The sequence below is a fragment of the Herpailurus yagouaroundi genome, unplaced genomic scaffold (genome assembly GCF_014898765.1).
Source record: "Herpailurus yagouaroundi ecotype Mexico unplaced genomic scaffold, PumYag 220, whole genome shotgun sequence".
NCBI lineage: Eukaryota > Metazoa > Chordata > Mammalia > Carnivora > Felidae > Herpailurus > Herpailurus yagouaroundi.
Genome location: NW_024412451.1, coordinates 9,646,743 through 9,656,891, shown reverse-complemented (window position 1 = coordinate 9,656,891; position 10,149 = coordinate 9,646,743). Strand labels below are relative to the sequence as shown.

Genomic DNA, 10,149 nt, shown 5'->3' with positions numbered 1-10,149 from the left:
CCTCCCTGCTCCCCATCCTGGGGGTCCAGGTCCCCAGCCCCTCCTGCTACCACCTGGGGGCCCGGGTCCCCAGCCCCTTCTCATCGGACCTGGGGATCTGGGCCCCAGGTTCCTCCCTGCTCCCCAACCCGGGGGTCCGGCGCCTAGCCCCTCCCTGCTCCCCATCCTAGGGGCTCGGGCCCCCAGCCCCTCCTGCTACCACCTGGGGGTCCAGGCCCTCAGCCCCTTCTCATCCGACCAGGGAGTCTGGGCCCCTAGCCCCTCCCTGCTCCCCAACCCAGGGGTCAGGTCTCCCAGCTCCTCCCTGCTCTTCAACCCAAGGGTCCCGCCCCCCAGCCCCTCCCTGCTCCCCGCATCCTGGGAGTCTGGGCCCCCAGCCCCTCCTGCTACTCACCTGGGGGTCTGCGCCCCCAGCCCCTTCTCATCTGACCCCGCGGTTGGGCCCCTGGTTCCTCCCTGCTCCCCATCCTGGGGGTCCCGACCCCGGGTTCCTCCCTGCTCTCCAGCCCAAGGGTCCAGGCCCCTAGCCCATCCCTGCTTCCCAACCAGGGAGTCTGGGCCTCCAGCCCCTCCCTCCCTGCTCCCCACCTGGGGGTCTAGGGCCCTGGCTCCTCCCTGCTCCTCAACCTGGGGGTTCAGGCCCTATCCCCTCCTCCCCAAACCCAAGGGTTCAGGACCCCTGCTCGCACTGACCCACCTCAACTTTGAGACTGGGAATTGTGTCTGCAGTCTCACCCTGGAGGTTAGAGACCAGGAGGGCAGGGCAGGCCGAAACTGGGTTCGGAAGCTGAAGACCCCTCTTCCTCGCTGTCCTGCAGGCTCAGGCTCCTTGGACTACACACAGGGCAACCTCGTCCGCCTGGGGCTAGCCGGCCTGGTGCTCCTCTCCCTGGGCACGCTGGTCTTTTTGGACTGGCGCAGCCGGAGTCGCATCCCGTGTAGTGTTCGGCCCTGAGTCCTGGAGGACTGGATATAGACGCCCTGAAGCGTGAGAAGACTTTCCAGAGGTGGCGAGAAGAAGCAGGGATTCCCGGGGTTGGACCGGCCCTTGCAAGAGCCCCACAGTTGGGCTGAGCCCAGCTGCTGAATAATAATCTGCTTCATACTGTGTGTTCTCCCTCCCTTCTGGGCCAGTACCTCCTAGATCCGTGGAAGGCTCTATCCGTGGTTAAGGCTTCCCAGTCACAAGGCCTGGGTTCGATTCCCAGTGCTGCTGCCTCCTCGCTGGGATACTAGGAAGATGACCTTTGCCAAGTCTCAGTTGCCTGGACTGTAAAATGGGCTCACTGATAATACTCACTTCCTAGGATTATTGTAGGATTAAGTGGGCAATACGCACAAAGCCCTTAAAAGCGACTGGCCCATAGCAAACGCTCAATAAATGTTAGCTATTGGATGAGTGTGGTTTCTACTCAAGGCTCAGGGCTGGAATGAAGTCACAGTCTTTTTTTTCATGGTGCCAGCTCCAGCTCACCTTGTAAGCAATTGGCTGCCACTTCCTTCGTGACATCATTCCCGGTCGCCAAGCAGACCTCTTTCAAACCCCTGCTCAGACCTTCCCCAAAGGTGGGCCAAGGTCAGGTCAAGTGGAACTTCTCTAATTACAGCTTCATTTGCATGCACTGCAGACTGGTTTCTTGAGCCGTCATTAGGATTAAGAGGCATCCACTGCCAAGGCAAAAGCAAGGGCGGTGTGCACAGTAGACCTCTGACATGGACATTAACACATTGCACCTGGCCTGTTTCCCCGCTGGCTCTTGGCTGCCTTCGAGGTTGTCAAAATAACATAAACCGTTCCTCACGCAGCCTGCTTGCTCTCTCTCACCTCTCTGGAAGGCCTGACTACATTCAAGTTTCTCCTGTAAAATGGAATGGAAAATGGTGGAATAGAGGGGTGGCCTGAAGCTCCCCCCTAGTCATACGGGAAGTCAGTGGCGCATCAGGGAGGCTCCCCCTGACTTTGTGCTTCCACTCATTTCTGGTTCCTTTGCTTTTCAACCACCCTCTCACTCAATTCTCGTCATCCATCCACCTGCTCATTCTCATCCTTCTTTCCTTCCATCCCTCCGTCCCCTTTGCACTTGCTCTCATTGGATTTTCTATCCTTTCTTTTGCCCTTACCCATCATTTATTCATTCTTACACCCATTCCTCCCTTTATTAATCAGTTAATCAGCTTATTAATCCAGTCACCTATTTACTATACTTATTCAGTATCTATCAACCAACCGATGCATTTAATTCTTTTTTAAAGATTTTGGGGGGCGCCTGGGTGGCTCAGTCGGTTAAGCCTCCGACTTCGGCTCAAGTCATGATATCAGGGTTCGCTGGTTCGAGCCCTGCATCAGGCTCTGTGCTGACAGCTCAGAGCCCGGAGCCTGCTTCGGATTCTGTGTCTCCCTCTCTCTCTGCCCCTGCCCAGCTCACACTCTGTTTCTGCCTCTAAAAAATGAATAAAAAAACATTTAAAAAATTAAAAAAAGATTTTGCGGCACCTGGGGGGCTCAGTTGGTTAAGTGTCCGACTTTGGCTCAGGTCATGATCTCATGGTTTACGGGTTCGAGCCCCATGTCGGGCTCTGTGCTGACAGCTCAGAGCCTGGAGCCTGCTTCGGATTCTGTGTCTCCCTCTCTCCCTGCCCCTTCCCCACTCATGCTCTGTCTCTCTCTCCTTCAAAAATAAATAAACACCAAAAAAATTTTTTTTAATTTAATTCTTCTGGGGCGCCTGGGCGGCTCAGTTGGTTGGGTGTCTGACTCTTCGTTTCAGCTCAGGTTATCATCTTACAGTTCGTGGGTTCAGTCCCTGCATCAGGCTCTGTGCTGGCAATGCAGAGCCTGCTTGGGATTCTCTCTCTCCCTCTCTCTCTCTACCCCTCCCCTGCTCGCCCTCTCTGTCTCTCTCAAAATAAATGAATGAAGTTACAATTTTTAAAAATAATTCTTCTTTAAAGATTTTATTTTTGGGGGTGCCTGGGTGGCTCAGTTAAGTGTCCGACTTCGGCTCAGGTCATGATCTCACGATCAGTGAGTTCAAGCCCCGTGTCGGGCTCTGTGCTGACGGCTCGGAGCCTGGAGCTGCTTTGGATTCTGTGTCTCCCTCTCCCTCTCTGCCCCTCTCCCACTCATGCTCTGTCTCTCTCAAAAATAAATAAACATTAAAAAAAAAAAGATTTTATTTTTTAAGTAACCTCTACACCCAACGAGCCACCCAAACTCACTCCACCGACTGAGCCAGCCAGGTGCCCCAACTTATGCATTTACTTATCCAACAGGCCTGAAGAGTCCTTCTTCCTAAAGTGGGGAGAGGGGGAGGGGAAGGTGGAAAATATAATAACAACAGAGAGGGTTGTGTGCCCCACCGAAATCAGGCATAAAGCAGGAAAGGCACATATGAGTGCTGAGTGGCGAGAAGGGCTTGGAGACGGAAAGTGTGCGTGTGAGGACGAGAAAGTCATCAAGGGGAGCCAGGTGAAAATAGAAGATTATTGATGGCTAATGTTATTCATAGAATGCTACTGAGTGAGCAGTCGTGAGAGTACTAACTGCATTCTCTACCAGCGACGGTGCAGAGGCACCGGTCGGTCCGCCGGGCAACCCCCATCGTCACCACCAGCCCCCTACGGCCTGTGTGTGTGTCTGGTCTGGGACTTCAGAGGGCCCTTGCCGTCAGGCTGTGGGGTTTGTTCCCCGTGGTTGTGCCACAGGACCAGGACAGCAACAGTGACGACAGCCGTCCCTTCCAGTCTGTGGAGTCAAGTCTCCTTTGGTCTCCTCGGTCACTTCCACTTCTGAATGAGGAAGAGGAAGGGGAACGTGATCACATTTAACAACTGCAAAGCAATTTACCGTCCCTGAGGCGGTGGTTCCTGGTATTTGTCACCCACAATTGCTCATCACTTACAAGGCGTTCCTAAGGAGGCCGTGACAGATCTGCTCCCCTCCCTCCTCCCTAGTTCCCCTGGCCCGGTCCACCACTCTCAGCCTTCTGGCCTCAGAGTAGATGTCGTTTCAACTGCCAACTTTTGCCCGGCCCACGTGTGTTCCGTAGTGCCCTGTCGTCCCCGAATCGAGTACTTGGACCGTGTTCTGATTCTCTCTCTCCCAGACTAGATAGACCACAAGATCCTCCCAGGAGTGGCCAGGTCGTTTCATCACTATGTCTCCAGGGCCTGGGAGGGGTCTTAGGAAGCACGCACGGTGTGGCTGGGTGAGCTCAGCACGCTGAAGATTAATTATCTAAGCGGGCTCTGTACTTTCGCCCTTGGGCAGTGAGAATGACGGGCCCCCCCAGCACGTGATGTCCCAATTCCTGTAGCCTGTGAAAATGTTATACATGGCGAAAGGGACTTCCCGGGTGTGATTACGTTAAGGGTCACGAGGGGAGGTTATCCTGGACTATTCAGGTGGGTTCCATGCAGTCACGGGGGTCCTTATTAAAAGAGGGAGATAGAGGGGTGCCTGGGTGGTTAAGCGGCTGACTTCGGCTCAGGTCATGATCTCATAGCTCGTGGGTTCGAGCCCCGCATCGGGCTCTGTGCTCACAGTTCAGAGCCTGGAATCTGTTTTGGATTCTGGGTCTCCCTCTCTCTCTGCCCCTCCCTCACTCATGCTCTATCTCTCTCTCTCTCCTTCAAAAATAAATAAACATTAAAAAAAATTTTTTTTAACTTAATTATTTGGGGCACCTGGGTGGCTCAGTCAGTTAAGCATCCAACTTTGGCTCAGGTCATGATCTCATGATCAGGGAGTTTGAGCGCCGCGTCGGGCTCTGTGCTAACAGCTCGGAGCCTGGAGCTGCTTCAGATTCTGTGTCTCCCTCTGTCTCTCTGCCCCTTCCCTGCTCACACTCTGTCTCTCTCTCTCAAAAATAAATAAATATCAAAAAAAATTTTTTTTTAATTTAATTCTTCTGGGGCACTTGGGTGGCTCAGTTGGTTGGATGTCCAACTCTTGGTTTCAGCTGAGGTCATCATCTTGCAGTTCGTGGGTTCAGGTCCTGCATCAGGCTCTGTGCTGGCAGTACAGAGCCTGCTTGAGATTCCCTCTCTCCCTCTCTCTCTACCCCTCCCCTGCTTGCTCTTTCTGTCTCTCTCAAAATAAATGAATAGTTAAAAAAAATAAAAATAAAGAAAAAGAATTCTTCTTTAAAGATTTTATTTTTGGGGGCGCTTGGGTGGCCCAGTTGGTTAAGCGGCTGACTTCAGCTCAGGTCATGATCTCATGGTTCGTGAGTTCAAGCCCTGTGTCAGGATCTGGGCTGACAGCTTGGAGCCTGGAGCTGCTTTGGATTCTGTGTCTCCCTCTCTGCCTGTCTCCTGCTCGTGCTCTCTCTCTCTCAAAAAATAAACATTAAAAAAATTTTTCTTGGGGCGCCTGGGTGGCTCAGTCGGTTAAGCGTCCGACTTCAGCTCAGGTCATGATCTCACAGTCCGTTAGTTCAAGCCCCGCATCGGGCTCTGTGCTGACCTCTCAGAGCCTGGAGCCTGTTTAGGATTCTGTGTCTCCCTCTCTCTCTGACCCTCCCCTGTTCATGCTCTGTCTCTCTCTGTCTCAAAAATAAATAAATGTTAAAAAAAATTAAAAAAAATTTCTTTCAAAAAGAAGAGAGAGGCAGCAAGGTCAGAGTCAGAGAAAGGAACCTAGAGACAGAAGCAGAGGTCAGCATGAGGCAGGGTCACGAGGCCAGGAACGCAGGCTCCTCTAGAAGCTGGAAAAGTCAGGGACCTGGGTCTCCCCTACAGCCTCCAGAAGGAAGGCGGCCTCTCCACCCATTTTGGACCTCTGACTTCCAGAACAGAAAGATAAAAATTTTATGTCATTTCAGGCCACGAGTTGGTGACAATCTGTTACAATAGCAAAAGCAAAGCTAATACTATTAGCTTCAGCGGAAACCTCTTTTCCTTTTCTCGCAAACCTGGGCCTGTTCATCCTTAGGATGTGCATTTTCGGCCCCGAACTCTGCTTTCCCCCCCCCCCCCCAGTTCCCATTCACCCACTTGGGACACATCTGTCCAATGTCCACCTCGCGTGGGGCACTGTGCTGGTGCTTGGGGACACAGCACACACACCCTGCTCTCATGAAGCTCACCCAGGAAAGCACGGGCCAAATTGGTAGTCGCCGTACTGATCAGGGAGCACGTTCAGCTGCTGTAACCAAGAGACCCCCCCCACCCCCCGCCAAAGAAAAAGAAAGCCATGTAATTTGATTTCTCTCTCACTTAACAATGTATAGAAGAAACAGTCTAGGGCTGTTTATCAACAGCTTTGTTTTTGTCAGTATGTAGCTTTCCTAGGTGGTTCTGAGCCAGCACGAAAGGAGGACCAAAGAGGGACAAAGAGAGATAGAGAGGGAGGGAGGGAGGTATTGCACACAATCATATTTTAAAAATGGGAGGGGGTTTCTATTACTTAAAGGAAGACAGGAAAAGTGGATGCTGGGAAACCATTTGCCTCTCCATCAGTACAACCAGAGCAAAAACCAAGAGGGAGTTTTGAAAGCCTCTAATAGGATTTGATCCAATCAATGGAGATCTCTGATGGCTTTGCTGAAGAAGTGAGGTGAGATCTGAAAGTTGGGCAGACCTTAACTAGACAAAGAGGGGCTGGAAGGGTGTTGTAAGCAGAGTAAACAGCCTGTGCAAAGGCTCCCTGCGGAGGAAGCTAGGGGGATGCGGTTGGGAGACCGAAAGTTGTGTGCTGTTGCCACCTTGTGGTCACATCATGTTCCTTGATGGGTAAGGAAATCCCTGAACTCACCGGCGCGTCACAGGAGTGTTCTGGCTGGACGAGTGTCACTTCCAAGCTGGAGCATTTAACTGTAAGAACTCCCTCCTCCCCACTGTGAGTTCCCTCTTGTCTCAGACACAGTGACCAGCGCTGTTTGAGATGGTGGCTGGTCCACTGGCCTGGCTGCCTGAGTGCCAAGGATGAGCCGGGCCACCCTGCAGGCTTTTCCTACACCTGTCTGTCTCCCTTCCTCAGCTGGCTCCCAGGCACTCCTCCTGGGAGCCCATCAGTGTGACCATCTTCTCGCACACCTGTCTCGGTCTGCTCAGGCTCTTGTAAAATGCCACACGCTGGGTGGTTTGAACAACAGAAACTTATTTCTAGCAATTCTGGAGGCTGGGAAGTCCGAGATCAGAGTGCCAGCATGGTTCTGGTGAAAGCCCTCTTCCTGGCTTACGGGTGCCCTCTTGTATCCTCACATGGCAGGGGGAGAGGGAGAGAGGGAAGGAGAGAAGGAGAGCAGGGGGGAGGGAGAGGGAAGGAGAGAGGAAGAGCAGGGGGGAGGGAGAGAGGGAAGGAGAGAGGGAGGGAGGGAGGGAGAGCAGGGGGAGAGGGAGAGGGAAGGAGAGAGGAAGAGCAGGGGGAGAGGGAGAGAGGAGAGAAGGAGAGACCTGATGTTTTCTCATGTCTCCTTTTCTTTTAATGGTTTTTAAACAAGTTTTTAAATGTTTTTATTTTTATTTTTGAGAGAGAGAGAGACAGAGCATAAGCGGGGGAGGGGCAGGAGTGAGGGAGACAAAAGCAGGCTCCAGGCTCTGAGCCGTCAGCACAGAGCCCGACGTGAGGCTGGAACCCACAAACAGTGAGATCATGACCTGAGCTGAAGTCGATGCTCAACCAACTGAGCCACGTGGGTGCCCCTAATGTCTTTCTTTTTAAGTTTATTTTTGAGAGAGACAGACTGTACTCTTTGTACAGAGACAGAGTACAAGCGGGGGAGGGGGAGAGAGAGAGGGAGACACAGAATCTGAAGCCGGCTCCAGGTTCCAAGCTGTCAGCACAGAGCCCAACGCGGGGCTCGAACTCACGGCCTGTGATATCATGACCTGAGCCAAAGTCGGACGCTTAACCGACTGAGCCACCCAGGCGCCCCAATTCCAGCCAATTTAGAACACGCATAGAAGCAAAAGGAAAAAAAAAAACATTGAGCACAATTCCACCACTTGGAGAATAAACACTTAAAAAATACTAGATTTACCCTTGTAGATTTTTCCATGCACACGTCAGCTCCTGCCCATTGCCTGGGTCCACTGCCTGGGTTGTCTCTCTGTCTGCACCTCAGCCAGGGTCCCCGAGCTCTTCTTAAGAGCCCCTTCCCACGAAAGATCTAATGAGTAGAAGATTTCACAAGAGATTTCACCGAGGAGGGAGTTCAATCATGTCCCCACAGCAAACAGTTTTCAAACCCACCACAGAACTTTCTCTTCTTCAAATTCCTCGTCCGCCATGCTGCCTGCCACTGAGGGTTCTTTTCTCTTACCTCCTCTCTGTAGGGCCTGTTGTCTTGTTCTCCCAGATCCTCATCCGTCCCTGATGCCTTGTGACTTCTCCCCTCTTTGCCCTCAGCTCCGGCTCTAACCCTGCCCTCAGGGTCCCTGGGACATCACCCAGAAGTTGTGCACATCTCTTCTGCTTACATCCTATGACCAGAACGACCTACGGTTCCCCAATGGAGAGAAATGGGTCTCGTATTCTGGACTGCTGGGGGCCCAGCTCTTTTCAGCCACTTGGCCAAAGGGGACAAAGGCTAGCAATTTCTCCCATGCTTTGCATATTCATGGACGTGCCTTAGCAGTGGGCGATTGCTGTGCTGGGCATGAAGCCTGTGGGAAGTGGCTTGAGAGTGTGTTGCAATAGTCCTTTCCTAACAGAGACCAGAAGACACAACGTGTGGGTAGGTAGAACAGAGGTTTGAAAAACTGGGAGCAAAGCTCTTCCTGCCTGTCCTGGAGTCAAGAGAACGTTCTGGCTCACCACCAACAGCAAAACTCAAGGAAGATCCTTGGAGGAGGCTTGGGGGCGCCGCCATGATGCCCCAGCTCCCGAACCTGGCTCCGCACCGGTAAGCCCTGCGGGGGCAGATGGGCTGTGGCGGCAGCTGGAGTTGGTGGGACCTTCGGGGGCAGTAGTGGGGCGGGGGTGAATAAGCACAGACTAGAAGCTTCCATTCCCTGAATACATGTTAGGTACAAGGACGCTTCACACACATTTTCCTGTTTCCCCAAACTCAGTCATCCCTGAACTGCCCAATGAATGACATTGTGCCCTATGTCTGTGACATGTCCCGGGTTTTCACATTAGTATTTTTATGCTCAACTCTATTTTATTATTTAAAAAAGTTTTAAAAATATTTTATATATTTTTGAGAGAGAGAGAGAGAGAGAGAGAGACAGAATTCGAGTGGGAGAGGGTCAGAGAGAGAGGGAGACACAGGATCTGAAACAGGCTCCAGGCTCTGAGCTGTTAGCACAGAGCCCGACGCGGGGCTCGAACCCATGAACTGTGAGATCATGACCTGAGTTGAAGTTGGACACTTAACCAACTAAGCCTCCAGGCACCCCTATTTTATTATTAAAAAAATATATAAGTTTATTTATATTTGAGAGAGAGAGCAAGTGGGGGAGGGGCAGAGAGAGAGAGAGAGTCCAAGCAGGCTCTGCACTGTCAGCTCAGAGCCTGGCACACGGCTCAAACTCATGAACCCTGAGATCATGACCTGAGCCTGAACCAACAGTTGGACGCTTAACCGACTGAGCCCCCCAGGCTCAACTGTACTCAACTCCATTTTAAAAGATCTGTAAAACTCATGTATTAGTGGGAAAATCCGTGTCCCTCATCAAAAACAGACCCGAACCGGCCCCGGTTTTCCCCGGTCTGGTTTCTGAGAGGTAGCAGTGAAGCCGGAAGCCATGTTCAGCCGAGCACCCGGCTGTGGTATCTTCCAGGGGCTTGGTGGAGATCGAGCCGGGAACTGAGAAGAGAGAGACTTTCTCACACAGGCTCAGTGATACCCTCCTGTCATCATACGACCGGGAGTCACCTTACATCTCTTAGAGAGCTTCTCCAAAATAGTCCTCTTCCCCATACTGCATTCGAGGAATCTGAAAATCAGCCCTGAAGTCCATGCCAAGGCCACTCAGCTACTAAGCAGAAAAGCTGAGCTCAAATTCTGGTCTGCGCAGGGCCAAAGACCGTAATTCTCCATGGAGCCACACGAGGGAACTGAAAGGGTCCGACGTGGGGGGGGCGGGGGGGCGGGAGGGCTTTGGGGTGGAAACATCTGGAGGCTGAATAAAGGGAGTCATGGTTAGCACGACCACAAGAAGGTAAGTGAACAGTGAATCCCTCTTAGGAAATGTCCG

General features: G+C 52.3%; 1 protein-coding gene and 1 long non-coding RNA gene across 5 annotated transcripts in view; one reads left to right on the top strand and one right to left on the bottom strand.

Annotated features, from left to right (window-relative positions):
- Positions 1-1,396, top strand: part of OSCAR (osteoclast associated Ig-like receptor) — an 8,373-nt gene extending 6,977 nt beyond the window's left edge. For all 4 annotated transcript variants that reach the window (XM_040457891.1, XM_040457893.1, XM_040457892.1 and 1 more), the window contains exon 5: positions 819-1,396. In XM_040457891.1, the coding sequence (XP_040313825.1) occupies positions 819-955 (137 nt within the window). In that variant the 3' untranslated portion in view covers positions 956-1,396. The remainder of the gene's footprint in view (positions 1-818) is intronic.
- Positions 1,397-3,171: 1,775 nt separating this feature from the next.
- LOC121018852 (uncharacterized) lies at positions 3,172-8,421 on the bottom strand. Its single transcript, XR_005785337.1, has 3 exons — positions 8,390-8,421; positions 8,268-8,339; positions 3,172-3,789 (listed from the first exon to the last, which is right to left on the bottom strand). It is a non-coding gene; the product is annotated as an uncharacterized LOC121018852 (long non-coding RNA).
- Positions 8,422-10,149: the final 1,728 nt, after the last annotated feature.